Consider the following 22,065-nt stretch of genomic DNA (forward strand, 5'->3'; position numbering starts at 1 on the left):
ATGGAGTAGAGCCAGTTACACTAAAAAGAACACGCTTAAGGGCAGTATATTTCCAGAAGACAGTCAGCCACCTAATCGTTAGCGCTTCGTGCTTACAAGTGGCACGCATGACCACGCGCGCTTCACGGAGGTTTATTGCCTTATTTACAGCCTGTGTCGTCCCAGAGCCCCCGCAGGTCATCGAGTCATCATCGTTGATGCGTCAGAGTCCTTGGAGGATGCCTTCCAGAGCTCCCGCTGCATCATAGATGGAGGAGGAGAGGTACGCCGGGGCGTCCTCGCTGGGCACAGATGGGGCGAGAGGTCCTGTCGGTAGGCACACCGAGGAACTCTGTCCGCAGAGGGTTGGACCTGCCACACGACCAGTGAGCGGCCGTTGCAAGCGTTTTCAACGCCTTGCCGCGCTGAGCTATTCGGCGGTGGTGTGAATGGCAGGTGGGCTTGTTGGGACACGATAGCAGCGGTGCTGAACACCGTCGGCGACAGTCGCATGCCCGCGAGTGGCGCTACTGCGATAACCAGGCTTGCTACCGCGGGGCACCCTCGATGAAAGGCGGTCCTCGAAGGTCTCGCTCCGCCGCCACTCTTCCCTGCCTGGTGGCCAGTCAGCTTCTGGAACACCTTGCTCTGGTAAAATGGCGAGCGGATAAGCCGAAACACGAACTTGGCCCAGGCGCCGGCGTGTCGTGTAGTGACGGTGCGCCACCAGCCACCGGTATGCAGCGAGGGTCTTCAGAGCCGACATCACCACCCCGACTCTGCTCATTCCGGAAACCGGCCCACTCACATACCTGGCCGTAGTTAGTGGTCGGAGCAAGCAGCCCGACTAGGATAGCGTTACGCCGATCCTGGCTGCTGGTCGTTTGGGGGCCCCCGGTGGCATGCAAGGTCGCATTGAGTACGGGTACAATCGTGTATGTTAAAGTAAAGAAGCCGAGTCCGTTGTTCTGGACGGTTGGTGCTGGCCCGGACTTTTTTGTCCACCAGCTGCGTGGTTAAGCAAAGTCAAAAGCAATTTCAAGAAGACGCCTGCAACATGCGTATGCGTTTCCGAGTCACTGAGCCCATGCGCAGTTTGAGAATAACAGGAACCAAGACATGGTGCATTGAAACTGCGTTCCCAGTCTGTCTCCGGCCTGATTCAACAGTAGGCTCAAGTCGAAGTTCGTGATTCGGTAAGAATTTTCAGATGAAGAATTCGAACACTTTTTTTTGCAATTTCCTTATAAAGGCTTTCCAGTAAAACCTTTAAAAAGCACAAAAAAGCATTTCTCTCTATACACATTTCTTTGAACTCATAGCTAGGACGGCCGGCTTATTTGAATGTACTTATTTTTTTTTTTTTTACAATTAGCGTACGAATACGAAGCATAAAACCCTCGGTGGACAAAAAGTTTCTGTCGAGAGCCCCACTTATGTAATAATCCCTAAATTTTTATATTCCGGGAAGCGGACAGTCATAGAATTATTATTTACTGATAGTCGACGTTTAGCTGAGATGTCAGCGCATAGAAGAATCGACTACGCGTCACGGTGTATTCACGGGTGTTGTGAAGGAGATTTTTTCAGTTAGACCTATTCACATGCATGTGTGTGCCTGGGGCAGAGGGTTCGGAGAACCCGTTTTAAGACACGGTGTCTGTTTTAAAGCACAGCATGCGCATGCGACGAATTCGCTACGTCATACCATTTGAAGATGACGGAGCCGATCGAGATCGATGACGACACCAGTGCCACCACGAAGACACGAACGACCCAGGAAAGTAACCGCCAGAAGTCATTCGCTGCTCGCGAAAGAAAACATGAGAGTTCCTTTACGTCCCGAAGGCCAACACCTATAAAGTATATTTTTGACACCCGATTTCGGTTATATAGACCTAGTGATCTAAAGCCTCAGACGCCTTTGCGACACTACAACTCTACGCAACAACAATTTTGGTTGTGCGCGACGTTACCTAGAATAGGCACTCGGCCTTATCACACGCGTTTCCTGTGTTAGTTGCCCCTGGCCTCTTTCATAGTTACCTCATGGGATGGTTCAGAAAGGAGTTCTTTTGTTTACTTTTATTAAATAAAATTTATAATTAAATCGCATGTTTACAATTTGACACCTGCATGTTTATAAGTCTGCACATAGCCTTAAGTCCTATCAACAGACACCTTTAAAACATGCTCTCAATTGGTTGCTCGAACGAACAGCGTGCGATGACCATAAAACTTGGTTTTAATGCTGTTTTTTTCCGAAGTTTGTAAGCAGCAAATCTGAAATGCGTAAGAAATAGCTGTTGTGTACGAGTTGCACTTATGTTTCGTAAAATATATCTCTGCTGCGATTGAATATGTTCTGTACGTTGGGCGGCCTTGGGGAATTTATCGTCGACGGGGTGGTTTCATTGCAATGTTCCCTGAAAAATTACTTATAATAGTTTATATTTGCGTTACCTGTCAATCTCCCTTTCATTTCATTAAATTTTCATTTACTCTGTGGGTAGATAATCGTTGCTTATCTTTTTCTTCGTTATTCACTGAACCTTTCGGCCCTGCGGGCATCTCCAGTTCATAACCTAGTCTATCGCTTTTAGGGAACTTAGCCCTAGCAAGTGCACCGAGGTATGCGAAAAAGCCCACGATTTTATTGGTCGAATCACGTTGCAACGGTTTGTTCCCCCCTTCCTCCCACTCTAGGCATGCCCAAGCCTCACCGCGAATTTGGGCGCAATATGGAGGGTGATATGACGTACGTCCATTTTTTTCCTCACCGTCTTTTTTTTAAGCAAAGCGTTACTAATCTCGTCCAGCAGTTTCGCCGTCATACGCAAGTTGACCTTCGTTTGACCGCAGCTGCGGCCCACCCCTTACAGCGCATCACGTGACCCGCTTTCAGTGGTGCGCACAAGACGCTGTTGTCAGTCAGTTCTGCTCAACTGAGCGGCGGCTGCGGTCAGAGCGGCCGCTCAGCTGATATACAGCCTACTGCCCCGCTCCCTCGCTGCCCCGCAGCTGCTGGCCCACGCATGCGCCGTTGGGCCGTCTTCATGCCTCGTCTTGCTCCCGGCGAAGAGGAACGCCGCGTTCGCCATGAATGAAAGCGAGGCCGGGCCTCTGCGAGCGTTGCACGGGACCGAACGGCTTTGATCCGTGCTCGGCAAGCGGCGTCTGGCCACCCGGCGTCTGCCTAACAATGCGTGTCTCATTATCACAGTCATGTCTAGCCCATGACCCATAGCACAGCCGTCAAACCTGGCTTAACCATGAGTGTATACCTACGCACAATAATTACACGTAAATGAGAGGCTCACCAAGTGAAACCAGCACTTAACCAGGCTAAATTAAGCTTTCGATTTGCATATCCAGGGTTAGCTGAACTAAGCCGCAGCCATTTTTTTTCGACGTTGTTGGACAGTAATAAATCAGCAGCTAAACCGCTGAGCACAAACGCGAACGAAGCCCGAAGAGCCGACAGTTCAGCTGACAGTTGCCGCTGAGTGTGGCGTACGCAGACGGGCAAGTGAGCCTTGCCGTCCGATTCCTCCCCCATCCCAAATAGACGAACGTACCGGGCTGGCAAATGTTCATGCTCCACGACGCGTAGGGCGAGACGCAGACGCAGAGGCTGTGGACGCCGCGCCGAACGCATGGGGAGGCCACGCTGCGCTGCTCCGGCAGTTGCCCTTCGTCGAACACGTCCGTCACTACGCACATGCAGAAAAGAAAAAAATGGTCTGCTGGTTCACCACCTATAACAAATAAAATTGGAACCTCAATGCTTGCAATTCGCCAAACGCTGAACCAACCACGGTGGCGGAGTGCACGGCTAAGGCGTTGTGCTGCTGAGCACGAAGACGCGGATTCTATCTCGGCCGTGATGGCCGTTGTTTAGAGAGTGTGTAGAAATGTTGCTAGAAATGTTTCGCGTCGTCGTTGTCCTAGACAGAATACGCTTCGTGGCAAAGCGGCAAGCTGCTCTTGCAAAAGCTCTGTAGCTCTCACTTTAGTGTGGACCTATATTAAAACATTCATCATCCCTTTCACTCTGTGAAGAAGGACTAGCAGCGAAGATGCGCTGCGTTTAACCTCAGTCGACCCATCCATCCTTTGGGTCGACTCAGTAGACCCAAAGGAGTACACGAAACATGACACGTTTGCTCGTAATTTGCGATTGCGCATACTTCCTAGGTAAATAGACGAATGAAACTCGGAAGGCCTTGAGTTTTATTCTAGCGGACAAACATGGGGCTGTCCGCTTCCCTTCCGTGGAAGCCTATGTATTGACAGCGGACGGGAACTCCCTAATATTTACCACTTCATTGCGAACTACGTACTTACGAAAAGTATATAGACCTTGGCGTGATGTTACAGTCGTCCTAAGGACAAATTCTTATTCAAATTTTGGAGGGATACTTTTAACACAAGAGTTGTAGTCGTTTACTGTAACCATACTCCATCCGTAGACAACCCTGTATCGACAGAAGGAGGGAATTTTGTAACGTTTACAGTTTTTTTTGTGAATAACTAATCACAATAACTGAAACTCAACGTAATGATAGAGTAGAGTTAAGGGCCAATTTCAGTGCGATTTTTTTCCCGGATACCTACATTAGATTGAGATGTATACAGGGGCCTTCACGATAAACTGGAGGCGAAACTTTTTCGCGTTGATGCGGCGCGTGGACAGACGGACATGGACCACCGCCGGAGGGTGGCTATATGTAAAAAAATTCGCTGTAAAAAAATTGTGCAATTGACCGCTAAGACGACTACATCACGGAGCCAAGTTTCATCAACTTATCATTAATTCACTGTGGAATGCACTACGCATCATTATTGTCAGTTCACAATGGTGAATGCGACGAACACGTTTCAATTCATGAAAATAGGTTACCTGAATCATCAAAAACGAATACTGCAGTTCAACGCAAAACCTAACTCTGGAACGCTTTCAGACGATTGCATCCATTTTAAGCGTACCGAACACACTTTGGAACTCTATACAGGGAGGAGGAAACTACCACGGCGTCTGGCCGACTGCGTTTCACTTGAGGCGATAGAAGGGTTTGGTAGCCAATTAAAAAAGACGTCCAGCTGCGCGGAATCAAGTTCTCCGCGCTTCCGAAGCCACAGCGTTGGTATTAATTACAAGCAAGTTTCAGGGCCCCTTAAACTTGCTAGAGAAATAAAATACCGCTAGCCGCGTATAAAATTGTTGCAGAGGGAATTGCAGGCGTGAACCAGTGTATACCTGCGGCGCATCGGGCGACGCCGTCCACAGTAGCCTCGACGGGCCGGTAGTAGGGGCACTGGCAACGGCTGCGAGAATCGCGCGCCCTCTTCACGCACACCCGGCTCGGAGAACGCCGGCAGCCCAGGTCGTCGTCGCACTGCTCGTGGCGCTCTGGCGCGGACCGCTTGACGCCTCCGCCAGCTGCCCCTGCAAAGCATATATCGAATGCATTAATACGCTGGGCATCTGTTGAACGTCAACAGTGGTGTAGAAAAGCCGCCTTCAGCTGCGAAGCAGATTGGACGCCTTCACTGCCCTGACAGGGGAAGCGTTCCCAGTACCAACAAGGCTATAATAATCACCGTTTAGTCCCCGAAGAGATTTCCTCGGGCAGGTAGATTTTGGAGGCTCGAGTATTCACCTGCAGGTACGCGTGATTCGAGCGCACTTTAGGTGTAGTTCGGTGTATAGCGCCAAGTTTCAGTCTCTCCATTGTTCAGTACTGTTATCCATATAAAATGCGATGCAGTTGAAGCTGCAGTCCCTCCCTCTTTTATCGAACAGTGTGATTTACATCTGACAACAAACACACATTGCCCGTACATGCGACACGCTGCACTGTCATCGCCAGCATGACCATCACACGGCTCCCCTGTTCCCACTCATGTCGGGGGAGCCTTACAATGGTCCTTGACGGGACTTGCACTACAGCGGCGCACTGTACTTGCACTTATCACTGGAGACAGCGACAATAATGAGGAGAGGTGTGGTCCTGTTGGGGACAGTGGTCTGGATCGCTGTATTCTTAAGGGCGCAGCGAATCAATTATCCTTATCAATTTCTTCGAAGCAGAACTCAACTCTAACTCTCTCTCTCCCCTATTTTACTGCGAGAGACGCAAGAAGCCACGACATGCAGTGGCGTACGTACATTCGGTCTCGTGGGCGGGCCATCGGCTGAAGTAGCAATCGTTAAAGGGGTCTTCCTCCGATCCCTCGTCGCTTTTTGACGGCAGCCAGCGGCACTGAATCCGGTTGGGACCAGCGCGAAGCCCTTGTGGAAGCCGCTCCCGATGCGGCCCCGATCGCTGGGCCTCGTCGAACGTGTCGCCACGATGCGGTGCGCTGTGCCCAACCGCTGGCTGAAGGTCGACGCACTCGTCCATGGGTGGCATGGCTCGCCGAAAGGCCTGCGGGAGTGAGATGGCGTAATAACACTCCTATCCCGGCGAGCCACAGGTCCGCCGCGCCGAAGACGACGACGACGAAGGCTGGAGCTCCTCACGTGACGCAGGGCCACGCACAAGCCTGGACGACGCCGGTCGCTCCACACTCGGTAGTGCACGCTCACGTGCGCTCGGTGTCCTTTTGCTAAAACCATGGCGCGAAGGTCGTGCCCGGCTCCTCGCGACTGGGCAGCTTTTTCCTGGATTTTTTTTTTCTCTAATGTCAGCACACCAAGCTCAAGCTTAAACAGACCTGCTGGTAAAAACCTGACAGGTTCTTCCGGTATAAAACGGGGAGCGATGGTTACCCAGGGTGAAATGAAAGCCCCCCTTTGGACACCCTACGTGACCCTTATACATCACAAAACACTTTCTCCGACTGCGATAACTGCTCGTATACTGAAGGAAATCGTCCAGATAATAAAGCATCCTCGGCCCGAAACCAAGATCCGTAGTCTTTGTGTACAGCCCTTCCTGCATAATCACACAAGAGTACCGTAAATTGGTATTGAAGGTTTCCAGAAGGTAGTAAATACAAGTGTGATTAACCCTCTCGCGGCCACTGTGAAAGTGCATTAGCAGCACGACGATATTGGCTTGAGTGACCGAAGCGCCTTAGTGCCGGGGTATACTCAAGTGTGAAAGCTTGAGTAAAGAAAAAAAACCCAATAAATTAAACCACTTTGAACGGACATTTTTTTTTTTATTTCTGTACAGTATATTTTTAATGAGTGATGTCAATTCTCTCACATTCAAATGTGTTTTCCGCGTTCCGTAGCACCACCATAAGGCTGTGAAACCGCAGTGATTGTCTTTCAAAGCGAACTCAGTATATCATGTACCTCATGGAAGGCTGTTCTAGCGGAAGGACCCTTCGCGTCTGCGCTCGGAACTGCTCGGCAGGAGAGCAGGAACTGGGGTGGCCGTCTGCGTAGCTCGCTGGAAGCCGCAACTCGTCCCACCTGGTCGCAGCGGAAGGGCCGTGGACTCAGGTTGATGGAGAACCTACGACAAAAAGTTCACGCTATTGTGGGTCTGCGATTCATTTTCATTGCACCAATGTTACGGCCGCTCATCAAGCCAGGTGTCATCCCAAAACAAAAACGGTGAAACTGGCTATATTCTGCAAAAGAAAAAAAGGAAAACGTGCAGTTATCACTCACAACGTTTACGTCACCAAGCGCGATTAACTACTGCTTTTTTTATGGACCATTGCTTTTCATTGAGTAACACTAACACACCGTAGCTTCGCAAAGGCAACAACAGTAAAACGAGAATAAAATAAAACTCAGGACCAGCACGGTGCTTCCAGAGCTGCTTCTGCATCTTTCGTCTTATTCTTCCTCCCCGTTCTAGATCACCGCTTTGAGCGGTGCAAGGTCGACATTCACTGCAAGTGAGCTCTTGCCTCACGCTAGGCGTAAAAGCAAAGAGCCTCCCCTACATTTTGTTCACATCGCGAGCACTTATGAGAACAGTGGAATGGCATAAAGAGAAGATTTTTTGTTTACGAATTGGTCTCGAGTCGGTGGCCTTTAAATCGGATATTTTGTACAGCCACACATCTGTGAATGTTCAAGACAGAGTGAACTAGAATAACTCTAGTTCGAGATTAGTAAGTCGACAGACATTTCGGCACACACTGCTCATCAGTTTCTTGCTATGCTTACCGCACGAAAATATGCGCTAAATGTGTCCCCCTGCCCTTTAAGAAGTCCCCGTAGGGCGCCTTCACCACAATTCCCCAGAAAGACCAATCTTATGCGGCCCAGTGTGCAAATTCAGCGAGTGACGTTGCCGAGCATTCAATTTTAGGGAAAAGGCCACCTGCGCTAAGATATTGCACCATGCAGTACGCCTGCACTCCTTGCGTGTTGTCCCGGCTAACTTGCATTTTTTTTTAATCAAATCATGCGTTGGGCTTCGTCATTACCCGAATTTGCACAGTTATTCGCTTCTATTGGTCATTCTGGAGCGTTATGTCGGAGATGCCCTACGGGGACAGACACGAGACACTAAGCCTCATGCTTGAAAGCTGCACGAACAGAGATTCGGCTTTCACGAACCCCCGTTTACATAGTCAAGTCCCTAATCCATCCTCTCAGCATTATTAATTTCGCACTGGAGACGAACACGGCAAGTCAGGGCAGCAGAGAGCGGGTCGAAGGCCTACCTGCTTCGGTCGCTGTTCGCCGTGGGGGCGAGCGTGGGTGGTGGCAGGGTGCTGTCGCGTGAAATTAAGGCGATGACGACGACATTGGCGGTGGCGATGATCCTGCTGCTGACGACGACGACGACGACGGCTGCGGCGGCAGCGGCGGCGGTGGCAATATGAACATACGCTATTTGTGCATGTACCGCTGGTGTCTCAGCTTTAAAATGGAAACAAAAATCAATGCTGCCATTATCACTGAACTAGCCTCTTGACACGAAAACACTGTCACATACCAAACACGTATTATGCTTGTATGACCGTCGATGCCTCGACAAGCTTTTTCGCGGTGCTCTTTTCCCTCTTCTTGACAGGGACCTCAACTCAGCGATCAGCATCTTTTTCAAATGGAGAAGTGTTCAATAACAACCATTCAACACTGCTCCAGTACTTCGTTCGAGAGATATTGCCGCAGTGCCTTCGCTCACTCTTTCTTTTTTTACGCATCACATCGTTTCTCCCTCCTGGAAACGTTGGATACACTTCCCGTGGGCAGCCGAACTCCCAGAGATCAGAATGTGATTTAAACCAGTAGGCAGTTCTTGTTTACTTTTTATTTTTTTACTTTACTTTATCCCAAAGTAAACACGTTACCCTCATAGAGTTTATTGTGATAGGCATCTAAAGTTAAGTGCGTGGTGGCATTAACGCTTGAATTGGCGTATCTCGAAGTCACTCTGCACGAGCGTTCGCAATAAACCGAAAGACGGATGCATCCGTCTTCCTATAATGCGGAGAACGTACACAGCAGGTTGGGTGGCTTCCCCAGAGCCAATTAATCTTGCCCGCAGTAGTGACGTGAAGAAAGCGAAGATGTTAAGGCTTGCCAGGACGGCCCCTTTGAAACGCGCGTGGCGGGAAACATACGGCGTCGTAAATAGGCGCCACAGACCCGGTGAAGGCATTCCATGCGCGGGGCACGGCGTAAGAAGTGCAAGCCATGGCACCTGCATCGTTCGTAACCGCGTCAGTCGCGTGCCTTGTTGCGGCAAAGCAGAGAGTCTGGTCCGTGCCCCTGCATTCCTCCTTTTCCTCTCTTTTATTCATCGCGCTGTTCCTCGCTAGGGTGCCGAACCTGCGCGGTAGGATAATCCGCGCCGTCAGCTGATCTCGCTAACAAGCTGACTCGGCTGGGCCACAAGGCGAGAAAGATCCGCTCTGATCCGGCCTACCTGGCGATGCCAGCGACAGCCGCTGTCGGCTGCGCGTCGGCGCCCCGTTCCCGCTTCTTACCGCGGGGGCGACCTCACCGCAAGCTGCACTTTCTACCTTCCTCTACCGACCAGCTTTTGACCCCCCGAATTGCGCTGCTACGGCCTCGATCAGTGGGAAATGCCGCGAGGCAGACCTCCCCGGGTTGCCGAGGGCAGAGGAGGGAGGTGCAGCGTGGCTGCCAAACGGAGCTCTGAGCCCTCCTTGTATCAAACGCCCCGTATACAAAGACGTCCCCCTCGGAATGGACTCCGGCCCCTACAAAAGCCGGAACGATGGGCGCGCATACACTCTGGCGGCGTCGGGTCGCTGTTCCCTACTGTTCCTTGATCAATCGTGGCGGTCTCGCGTTCCCCCTCCTGCGCCGCAGTCGACGAGACGTTCGCGCGGCACTTGGCAAGTGCGCCACCTCTGATGCCAGCGTAAGCTAATCCAGCTCCTCTCCGATCGCCGCGTTTCTTTTGTGGCTTCGTTTGAGGTCTGCGAAGGACAAGCTGTTCTTTTTTTACTTATTGTTTATCAACTTGGTTAGTAAGTTGAAGTACTTGGTTTGGTTTCTGAATCATCGGTTTACACTTGCACTAATAGTTTCGCGACATATTCGGTCACTGGGGTAGTGAAATTTGGAGAGGTAGCACACATGCACCAGTTGGAATAAATCTGTCTGTACTCCTTCTTCGAGATCACTAGCAGGCCTTGTTGCGGAAACATTCACGAACATGAGGGAGTGGTGCCAAATGCTGTGTAAGTCCGCGTTGTTGAAAATGGTAAGTGTGACATTGAGGTTGGAGGGAGATCCACCCCCACTGCTGCTTCACTACACTTCATTCAACGCCATGGGTGTTGACTTTGTTTGAAGTGGATGTGACGTCATAATGTGACGTCACTTCTATTCATGGGGTTACTTACAGCATTCCTTCTGTTTTCGAAGAAACATCAACTGCTAAAGGTTGGCATCAACACGCCGGGCCATAACCTACACTTATGGAGCCAGTGGTTTTGCAGAATCTCAAAGTGCCCTTTAGGCGACGTATCTATCTGCGAAACTGAGTGCAGTGATGTGAGACCACGCAATGTCGGTTACGCGCGAGCGTTCACAGAAATGTAGGCGGCCCCGTCATTTGCGGTAATTTGTATTACTGCTCTTGATGTAATTTTTTTTCCTCCTGCTGAGATGCCTTTAACAAAGCGCGTTCTAAGCTGGTCTTACCGTGAAGCGCTTTATGCGTGACACGAACAATCCCACACAAACCTTTCTTTAAAGTGAAGCTTTAGTGTCTTCACAGATGTATTCGCTAATACGCCCTGCTGGAAAGCCAACTTCCCCTGACGGTGATGATAATTTGATCGTAGGTGAAGTTAGAGAAAAAAAGTCAGGGAAGCTTGCACGCGCGAGACTTCAGTGGCGAAGCTGTTGTAGGAGATCATAAATTGACGGACGCAGAGTTCAGTTTTAGTTTCGTGTTGTGGTGTCGTGGTTGAAGTCGGTGGCATAGCATTTCAATGATCTTATGTTGAGCATTGCAAGGCCAGAGTGAGCTCGTCGTTCTGGGCGGCGTTTTCGTACGCCAGCCACTCTGCAAGCGCGACTTATCGTCTCCAGCGGATGCTTTGCACGCCTATAGCCTCTCGAAGCGCGGCCTGTTCCTCGGCCGGGCGAACTATCCGCGGCTGGGCCATGGGGAGTGAATGATCACCTACAGCAGCTTCGACATTCAAGTCGCGGCTCTTCTACGGTACAGAGCGCATGCGCACGACGACACGAGGACGGACGAATGAAAGGCGTACGCTATGACGCGCCGTCCCCGTTCCGAGCAAGTGTTGTCACGATACGGCGAACGCTGGAGTTTTTGTGGCCAATGTTGGCCAATCTCCCTAAATGGGTATGCTTGGCTTCACGAACGTGCGCTCCAGGCAGGCGGCCAAGGCTGGAGTCAGTGTTTCTGGCCAGTATTGGTCAATCCCCTCGGGTATGCTTAACTTGACCAACGCGCGCTCGAGACAAGCGGAGAAGGTCGGAGTTTTTTTTTTGTTGTTGTTGTTGTTTTTTTTTTGGGGGGGGGGGGGGCAGTATTAGCTAATTTCTTTAAGTGGGTATGCTGATCTTGACGAACGTGCGCTCGAGGCACGCGTGCTCGAGCGCTCGGCATTTTCCTGGTATTTTTAACTGCGGACACCATACACAAACGATTTGCTCAACAGCTTCGCGTTAAAGAACGCTTCCCGTGGCTGGAATCAAACCTGGGTCTCTCGAGCTATGAAGCCGGCGTCTATCCGATTGCTCCATTTCGACATGGTCGAAACGAACGCCAAGCTGCACGTACCGATTCACTCCGCGCACCCCAAACCCAAACGTTAGCCCTACGGAGTCACACCCGAGAGTATTCTATACTCGGGAACAAGTTAAGAACGGCAGTAGCTCATGTACGGTATCACTCCGCCTAAGTGACGGACCCGGATGTCAACGGGCGCGCGTTTTGAAAGGAGGCTGCTATGAATGCGTGATATCGTCTGCCTTTTCTCACGTAGTTTGTTTGTCGTCGCTGCCGTAGTCCATAAGCATATTAAGTCCAAAAACTTAGGAAAACAGTTTGTGCCATGTTCAAAATATTCCCAGTAACGCGCTATTTGTGCCGCGCGGAGTAACATCCGGTTGCAGTGATGAGACACAGCGGCAAATTCCGTTACCGTTCTTAAGTTGTAACCGAGTATAGAAAAGTGGTGCGTACTCCAGAGACCAGAGCAGCACATACTCGCCGTGTGGGATTGGCCAACCAAAGAATTCATCACTAGATAGCTTCGCGTTCAACCATTGTCGTCGTTATACGGAGGGAGGGGTGCATGACTTTTAGTTTTCGCGTGTCCTGCGGCAGTGTAAGCCCTCATTCCCACAGCCGTTTTTCACCCCGTCACATCACCGTTAAGTCACCGTCTTCCGTTATGGGCGCCGTTTTTCGGCCGATTTCTCGCCGAAAACGGTGCGACGGTGACGGGAGGCCGAGCTCTACGTTTCCGTCACGTCAACGTGACGGGACCATGCCCCGCGCTAAACCAGCTAATCAGAAAAAAAAAAAAAATTTGTACGGCTAAATTTAGCGAAAAGTGAGCACAAACCATTTTCTTTACTTTTCAGATTAAAAACGCTCAATTATAGGCTAAACTGATCACTAAGCAGACGACCCTGTAATCTGACGGAGAGCTCCAGTACGAACGCTACTCGTTTACTTGTCCGTCGCGGTTTCTTGACGTTACGGTGCTGTAACGGGGAAGTTGACGGCTGTGTGAATGAGGGCTAACAGTGCTGATGCGTCTCCGTCGACGTAGACGGTGGCAACAATTATGTTCGTCTTTTTTCAATTTTTTTGTAAATTATTTACGCCAATAAAGCCGACCACAAGGGTGCTGAAAATGCTGTGATTTTTCTTTGCTGACACCGGAAAACAGACATTGAAGATCCGCGCAATTAATCGTACAAGAGATTCGCTATAAGTTAATTTCTTCATAAGAGACAATTTTTTTGTTCTTCTGGCAGGGTGCAGACTTGGTTTTAAACCGGGTGTGTTTGAATTATTCAGTCAGGCACGTACAGATAACATCACAGAAAAATTCTTTAGGAAGATAGTTTATGCATTCATTAAGAAAAGAAATCACACAAACTCGAAGCCAAAATAATATCCACTTTGAGATTTATTTCACGGTGATTTCACGAAATTCTTTCTATGCGCTTTTCTAAGCTTACATAATCGATTACCCCTAAGCAAAGTGATTGTCCTGGCTAGAGTTTCTGTAAGCAAACTGCATCAAACACGTTCCACGTGTTTCATCAGGCATTTAGGCATCCCATTCCGGAATGCCTACTATCTCGCTATCCGCTATCGATTCATGTCAAACTGGGACAACTAATGTGAAGCACAAGGCACTGCTTAGCGCTGTTTTTTGCTTACTACGCACGCGTAACTATACGTAAGTAATGCATTCGGAGAAGGCCGACGTTGCCCGACATGTACAACGTGATTCGCACGTATGCGAAATTAGGGCACACACAAAAAATCAGAACGTTTAATTGAATAGGCAGCAAAAGCTCGACTTTCCCATTCCTTTTTGTTTCTTAATGGTGAAGGTGAAGAGCTTCAAGTTCGCTACGCGCACCAACTTTGGTACATACTTGTCCGTTCTTTCTTTTTTTATTTATTAGGGCATGCACAGTTCGTAATTTCACTTAAGGAGACATTTCCGCATTCCCAGATGCGTTTGCTTTTTTGCATCATGCGCGTTAGTTACTCCCGGCTGGCCATACGTACACGCGCAAAAGCAAAGCGTCTCGCATCATCTTCCGCTCACTGTGCCCTCCACAAAAGAAGAGTCTGTAGGAAGGAATCGGCGGCCGATGACGCAGTCCCCACCCAGGCCATCGTCATCAGTTGAGGGAGAGAAGCCGATCAGTTGCTCCCGGTGCTCCCTTGCCCCCCGACGGGGGTTTCGGACGGGGCGGGAGGGCAGCGCGACACGAGGGGAGCGGGCAGCCGCGCGGAAGAAGCGAGGGGAAGGACTCTGCCCTCCCCCTCCTCGCCAGCGCGTCTTCTTCGCGGGGAGAGGAGCACCGGGATCGTCTCGGGCGCGCGTCTCGAGCCGGCATGCACGCTCCGGATCCCGGACGGAACGTAGACGACGGCAGCAGTCCATGAGCCGCGCGCTACTGCTGCTGACGGCTCTCGCTGGCCTCGCGGCCACGCGGGCCGCCCGACGACAGCACCAGGACGTGCCGGACTTCGCCGTGGAACGGCGCTCGGCCGACGGCGAACGGGAGACCCGCGTCCACTACGGCTCGCTGACGGCGGTCGAGAGCTGGGACGCCAACGACGGTGTCCTGCTCCGCCAGGTCTCCGACGGCCGCGCTCTGGTCCAGGCCGTGTTCCGGGACGGCCGCCTCGAAGAGTGCCAGCTCCTGCGCGATCCCGACTCCCTGGAGCACTTCTTCGAGACCTTCGCGGCGGACTTCGAGTGCGCCCGCTCCAACGGCACCGCAGATGAGTGCAGCGACGATCAGCTGCGCGTCATCACCGACGCGCCGGAACAGGAGCTGGACGAGCACGTGCTGGAGCTCCTCCACTGGAGACGCCAGACACGGGCCTGCCGGAGACTTCTGCGTCGGAAACAGCTGGAGGACGACGGCGGAGGAGGACGCGCCGAAGGGTCGCGGAGGGGCAGGCGTCGCAGAGACCTGTTCCTGTACCCGGGCACCAACTGGTGCGGCTCGGGCAGCTCGGCGCGCAAGCTCAACGAGCTCGGGCACAACTCGCGCGCCGACCGCTGCTGCCGCGAGCACGACCACTGCCCGTTCACCATCGAGGCGTTCCAGAAGAAGTTCCACCTCTTTAACTACAGGCTGCACACGCTCAGCCACTGCGAGTGCGACGAGAGGTAAGCTCGATCGGCACGGGTCGCCAGGGGAAGCTTTCTCACTTGTCTCCGGGGGCCTCCGCACCCGTTCACTGTAGGTTTACTGACAGAAGTTGGGTAGGAAAATAAACGGAGTAAGCAGGGCATTGAACGAAAGATCAATCTCTTCGTTATCAAGCCAAACCAAGACGGTTGAGTCGTGAGTGTTTCAACGCGGCCGTTGTTTGAATGGAGCTTTTATAGGCGCAAGAAAATATGTGCTCGAAGCATTTCTCGAGGCGCCCAGAAAAGGTGGCTTTTTTTTTTTTTTTGCTTTTGCGCAGTGCGTGCCAGTATATGTCACCCATTTTTGTCCTGCGATAGTTTGCTTCAGATAACAAATGCAGGAACCTTGTTTGGCCAACGGAAGACTTGCGCGTGGCCATAAAATGTTGACACGGTAAAAGTAATACCTGAGTACTTCAATTAGCCCTGCTCATGCAAAGCCTGCTTTTAATGGGAATTTTTAACACCATAGCCCAAGATGTGTCCAGTCTTCCGCGTTATGTCTGGAATAACGATGCTGCGCGTGAAAAGTAGATTATACAACAATTGAATTTGAACGTGTCCCCAGCCATCAAAGAAAGACGTTGTCTGCGTGATGGGCGTCTTCTAGTTTAAATGAGAAGAAAATTCGCTGATGCAACACCACAATTACTACCAAAGGGGGTGATATGCCCGGCGTGAATTTCAGCCATAGGAGCCGCCAAGACACACCAACACGCAACCCGTACAGCATATGGCGAACTCCTCTGAGGCTAATCACTGCTGTGGCTCTGTGGGTAAGGCATGCGGCTGCTTGACGAAGATCGTTGATTCGATTCAAGTCGCAGTGGCCTTTTGGGATGGAGGGGGAAAAACAAAAGTAGCCTGCACGTACCAAATTTCAACGCACGCTAAACGGCCTCAAGCATTAGCCGTCCAATTGCATGGTGACACGCTGAAGCCATGTGATTGTTCGGAGCGTGGCGCACGAAATTTGAATTGCCCGTTTTTTTTTATTTTTTTGCGTGTTCAGAACGCTAGAAGCGCCGGGAAAATTTTCCATTCCTCCCTATCCTTATAACGGCTTAATAATCGCGAGGACCCCGCTTTCGCGCACTTCGCGAGACATCAAAAGAATTTTCAGGTTTAAAAACATAGTTTAGGCAATACACCAAAGTTTTAAAAACGAGAAAAGTATGTTGTGCTCTTTTGACTCGTTAGAACACAACCAAATACTTGTTGCAAAGCTCATAATGTGACGTGAACTAGGTAGAACAATGTTGAATTGATAGTCGCTATTCTGTCCTCAAGAACAGCTTTTGTATAAAATTACGTTAGCCAGTCAAACTTTTCCCCTCACCATCAGGTGACATATCCACAGTCATCCACTTTGGCGTTTCGGGATGCGTTCTTAGACTTTTGTACAGCCGTGAAAACTGTCTTTGAAAGCGGTTCCTCTCACTGTCTTGAGCATATACATATAAATATCAACAGGTCTCTCGTTGCTTGTCCGGTCTGATAAAAGCAAGCAACAAAATATTATGACCGTAAACGCATAGCGCAAACTCCTACTGAAGTTTGAAAGGGGCCACGCAGACGAAGAGCACCAGCTTGTTTCATTAAAAATACCGCTTTGTCCCTATAGCAATGATACCAATTTTATCGCAAACCTCAAACGAATAGCGGAGACGTTAAGGAAAACAAGTGAAGCAGTGACGACGCGTCAGCCACTTTACGATGACGTCTCTATGACGTCACAGGACAATGTTAGTTTGATTGTCGGCCACCTAGAGCCACCGGCAAGAAACAGGACTGAGAGATGGAAGTAGGCCCGGGCCTCTGCATGGTTCTGTCTGTTTGTGTCACTGAAATTCGAACATTCAGTTGACAGAATGATAAGTACGTTTCAGTGGTTGTCTGTATTCCGTCACTCGTGCCCATATCCCGTCACTGTAGCGCGAAATATGAAAGCTTTTCAAAATATCTTGCTTTTTTTTTTTTTCGGATTACACGTGTCTTCCGTGGCTGGAATGGAGGTGATTGAGTTACCAAACGGCTCTCCCGCATTGAACGTGTATTTTGTGTTCCGTTCCCCTTAATCCCCGAGACTGCACCTCGGCAATGAGCCGTGCGTGTTAATTTTGGCCACCGCGGGATCGTGCACCTCGATATCGCATACGCGGCGCGTTTTTTTCTTTTTCCTTCGCCCTCGTCATAAAACCGGCGGACAGGAATCGACCCCGCGACCTCGTGCTCACTAGCATAATGATTCAGCCACCGATCGAAGCTGCGCGTTGAAGGTATACACGCAGCATGGTAACCGCGGAAAGTACTTCATTTCGAACTTCCTGTTTCTCGCGCCCTTCATCGGCGCGATATCCAGAAATTTCAATTTCCGCTCAATTCGCGTAATATCGAACTCGCAAACAAAAAGTTGTTTTGCCGTATTTCTGGGCTTCTTTGAGTGTCCTGAGTTGACGTCAGTGAAAAGTACAGGGTGTTACATCGATAAATGGAACACTTTAACAAAATTTCCTGGGTGAATCGCTGCTCCGTCCGCGCCCAAACTCACACGAAAGTCGCATGTTGGGGTCTATTTAACTTGAAACCGGGAACAACGACAGTACTTCTCTGTTTATTCTAAAGAGAAATAAAATCGATCTTCGCCTATGGGAAAAGGGCGGCCAATTTGGGCGGGCAAGTTGATCGTGGAATGATGGCGTTACCTGGGACAGGCAAAACGAAACACGCGACCGCGATTCATAGTAGGAAGGAGCCAAATGAGGGATCAGACGATCAGAAAACCTTTTTTGTCGATAGTTTATGATGGCCACATATAGTTACATAAGAGCTCATACGAATCATAGGAATGTATTCCCAAATCATAGTAAAGTAAACAAAATGGAACTCAAAGTGCGACCTTCGTGTGAAGTTTGAGCTCGAACGGAGCAGCAGTTCTCTCAAGATTTTTTTAAGTGTTCCATTTATGGATGTAACACCCTTTATAAACATTGAGAATTAGGACTGATTAATCAAAAATATTTAAATTTACGTATTTCCATATAATAATCTTTTATTTGGGTATACTAGCTTATGTCTCTGCTTGGTATACCTACGAGGTGTTTTCTTTGCTAAAAAATTTAGAGGTACACTTAGGGCTCCTTGCGTGTTTTATATAGCCTTCTATGAATGCATACGTCCATATGAATCGGCCGTGAGCTCCTGACTGCAGCTGTCTCCGTCGCTAGGTACAAACATCGCTTCTACGTGTTTCTTCTGGTCCCCGTTGTTTAGCGCCCTCGTCTTCAGTATGTTCAACCATCTAGCCCTTGCCAAGCTTTTGTTACCATCTCTAGCCCAAGTCCCTGAGTGGGTATGTGAGAACTGTGTGTGAGTAGGTTGACATTGCAACCAAATGGGAGTGGATGAATCGGCATCGAGCCTCTGACGGTAGCTGTCATCGTCACTGGCCGATCCACCTTAATGTGAATGCAATGGGTGGGTACGTTGACGCCGCAGCTAAGGATATATGAGAATTTCGGGTGCGCATTTTCACGTCTCATCCAATCCACATCGCGGGGCGCCGACGCCAAACTTTCGCAAAGCGACCCAGCATAATGTCATGCTCATTCAACTGCATAAACCGTAATTCAGTCCCGAGATTATGGTAACTTTTATTGACAGTTGATTACTTTATTACAAGTGCGCCACAAACGTAGTCAATGCGCCACTGGATAGACAGTTCGTTCGGGGACTTTCCGAAGGCCTCCGAAACAGACGTGTAGCACCGGTGCAAGTCTAACTCATTTTTACCGATAATATTGCTTGAGTATTGTAATTTTAGGGCTCCTCTTCACCAGAAATATGGTGCAACTTACGATTCGAGTCACTCGCGATGTGCTGGTATAGAGTCCAGAAGCCTATATTTCACAGTTTCAGACATTTACAAACATGTCTGAAACACTTCGGCTTTCAGCCAGAAGATATCGATAACTATGCAGTTTTATTGCATAATACGCGATTACGCAATAAAACTCTGTAATGATTGTGCTAACATCACTGGTCACTCTTACATTCCATGTACACTGGCTAAATTGCTAACTTGTGTTGGTTACGGAAGTATTATACTTTTTCTAGGCTGCGCACGTTAAATACTTGTATGCACACTGATGCTGCCCGAGCAAGTGGCTTTTCAGTTTTCCAGTCACACAGGCAATAAAAAAGGAGTTAGGGTTTAACCGTTATAACTATTACTGACATAATCGCTGGCTATATTCATGACTTCCTTATGAGAATCGCTTACCCGCTGAATCGACACAAGAAGCAGCAATAATTAGTACCAACGCTGGCTCAAGAGGTACACTGTACGTACAAAATAGATTCGTCCTTTGTTGTCAAAGTAAGGTTTATCGAGCTGACACGATACTTGTGTGCAATGTGGAGCGCCGCTGTGGAGGTGTGCGGATATTTATAAACTACTCGGGGATCACTAACTTGCCCCTATCTTATGGAAACAGCGGCCGTCTTCTTATTTTGTAATTTTCATCAATCAAAGGTACTGCCGGTATGACAGCCAACCTAGGGCTTACGCATACTAGCACGGCGCTCTAGACAGCAGGCCGTTGCGGCATTTGTCAACTTAGCTTTATTAAACCTGTTGAGGCTAATACATTGCACATTTTAATTACCTGTTAACAGCCCCTATGCTCACGCGAGGAAACGTCTAGCCCAGTACAGACGACATACTGTCCGCTTATTTCTTCAGGGTGTCCCTGCCGTGTTAGCATCAAAGTCGCTGAAATTAGCTAGGAACGAACTGACAGTTTTATCCGAGTGTCAGTAGGTTGTTACACTTTTTATCAACTTACTCGTACATGGTAGTTCTGGTATACATAATTCGTCAAAGCCCAGCTGTCGCAACTGCCGGCATCAATCTTATAGCAAGCGACCTCTGGGGTCAAAACGTTAACGGAACTCTCTCAGCGAAGTCGCTAGTTGCTCTATGAAATTTCATCCTCGTCAACGTCCGGATAGAGTCAGCAACTTATAAAAGGTGAGAAGAAATATATTAACCTCAAAGCATGGCTTTGAAGCTTTTGAACGTTTGACGCAAGGAATCCCAGGCTGCGTCTGCATGTGCCTCAAAAATGCCCCTTGATGGTGTGAATCAAAAGTAATGACTCAACTCGTTCATTTGAATTCAATTCTTCTCTGACTGTGCATGTAGAACACGCGGTATTTGGGTGTCCGCGTGTTCGCTTTTCTCGAAAGCCATGTTTTGATTCCTCGGAAGCCACGCACGCACGGTTGCGCTAAGCGATGCCAAGAAAAGGTCTCTCTGACGAGCGTTGCAGTCGTGCCGGCCACCGAGAGACGCGGTTGAGAAATCGGCCGCGAACAAGGCGTCGTCGTCCGCTCTCTGCGCTCCGTTTCTGCACCGTTTGACTCCTGTTAAAAGGGTTGGCGCCCAGAGGCGGCGGTCCGCGCACCCCTTCGCGTCATCCGTCAGCTCCTCGGCCTCTGGCGCGCTCTCAGTTTACGCCTGCGGTGCCTGCTGTTCCTCTTCGTTGCGTGCGTTTCTGCGAAGTCACAGTCACGTGACCGCAGCTCTCTCGAGTTCCGATGAATGGGTGACATCACGGATGGCATCCTAAGTAGTGAGAACAAAATAAAAAGAAACTACCTGCCTCGGCGAACTTACCATGAACGCTGTTCTCGATTGCTTCCACTTTACCAACAGACGTGCCTATTCCAATGTGACCATTGTATACTGTCAAAGGGCGAGAGGTATTAAGAGGCGACAGACTGCTATGCATTCGCCATGTGCCGAGTATATTTGTAACCGAATGGTGGTCACTCCTGCTCATGTGTTGTGTCATGGCTGATACTTGGGGCAAGCGACCGACGGTAACGAATCTTATAACACCAAAAGATAAAAAAGTTCGAGGACGCCTAAGCACTCCTTATGCGTTTGGATGCGAAAGCATGCATGTCCAGTCGACCACTTCAGACGTCTTGCTTCCGCCACGCGTTGTCGAAGGCCTTCGTAATCTTGCCGCCTGAGACACTTCGCTTTTCTATCCGCCTGAACGCTTTGGAATGGCTTCGGTCTGGGTCTTACGAACTGCGACGCTGCTCGCTCCGGGTGTAGGCCCGTTCGTCACATGGCGTTTCGTCATAGGCCGGTTCGTAATAGGCCGTTTGGTCACATAGGATCATTCGTCAGAGACCAGTTTGTCACTTAGGAAAGTTCGTCACAGGAACGCAAAAACAAAATTCGTGGCTTTTTTTAGATGTAATTGGTGATGAGGCATTACTATAACTACTTTGCACACCTTTTCGCAGTACCGGTACTCTTACCGGCCACCACGGCGATCTTAAACTGGCAGTAAGGCACGCCCCAAAAACTGTTTGGCTTTCGGGGAACCCGTGCACGAATTATCCTGGTCCTGCAGTCCATACCGCTCCCACCCGTCCCCCTTGCCTTTCACATGAATGTCACGGTAGCAGACGCGCGCTCGCGTGACTAATTTGCAGTGGCCGTAGCACTCCTTTTTCTTCACTTTTTTTTCCTTTTCGTTGCTCCCTCACTGGTAGCAAAGTGCTCACAGCGTGGTCATTTTTGCCCCTTTTCTTGGAAAGCCTTTTTCGTGGGCACATAAGAACTCACTCGAACTGTCCGGAAGGAGGATATAAAAACGTGCAGCCCTATAGGAGGCATATCCCCTCCCCAAGCAGCTAGCTGAGGGGGCGCCCTTTTGTTTATTTTGC

General features: G+C 49.8%; 2 protein-coding genes across 2 annotated transcripts in view; one reads left to right on the forward strand and one right to left on the reverse strand.

Annotated features, from left to right (window-relative positions):
* Window positions 1–202: 202 nt before the first annotated feature.
* On the reverse strand, window positions 203–6,395 carry LOC144145000 (uncharacterized). Its single transcript, XM_077676499.1, has 4 exons — window positions 6,152–6,395; window positions 5,240–5,428; window positions 3,558–3,692; window positions 203–306 (listed from the first exon to the last, which is right to left on the reverse strand). The coding sequence occupies exons 1-4, from the start codon at window positions 6,393–6,395 to the stop codon at window positions 203–205; spliced, it is 672 nt and encodes a 223-aa protein (XP_077532625.1).
* Window positions 6,396–13,572: 7,177 nt separating this feature from the next.
* The window catches only part of LOC144144440 (uncharacterized), a 37,215-nt gene continuing 28,722 nt past the window's right edge, over window positions 13,573–22,065 (forward strand). Inside the window, exon 1 of the mRNA XM_077675879.1 lies at window positions 13,573–15,291. Coding sequence (XP_077532005.1) covers window positions 14,258–15,291 — 1,034 coding nt within the window. The 5' untranslated portion in view covers window positions 13,573–14,257. The remainder of the gene's footprint in view (window positions 15,292–22,065) is intronic.

This window comes from Haemaphysalis longicornis, unplaced genomic scaffold (assembly GCF_048455015.1).
Source record: "Haemaphysalis longicornis isolate Haplotype H1 unplaced genomic scaffold, Haemaphysalis longicornis Haplotype H1 scaffold_7, whole genome shotgun sequence".
Lineage (NCBI taxonomy): Eukaryota > Metazoa > Arthropoda > Arachnida > Ixodida > Ixodidae > Haemaphysalis > Haemaphysalis longicornis.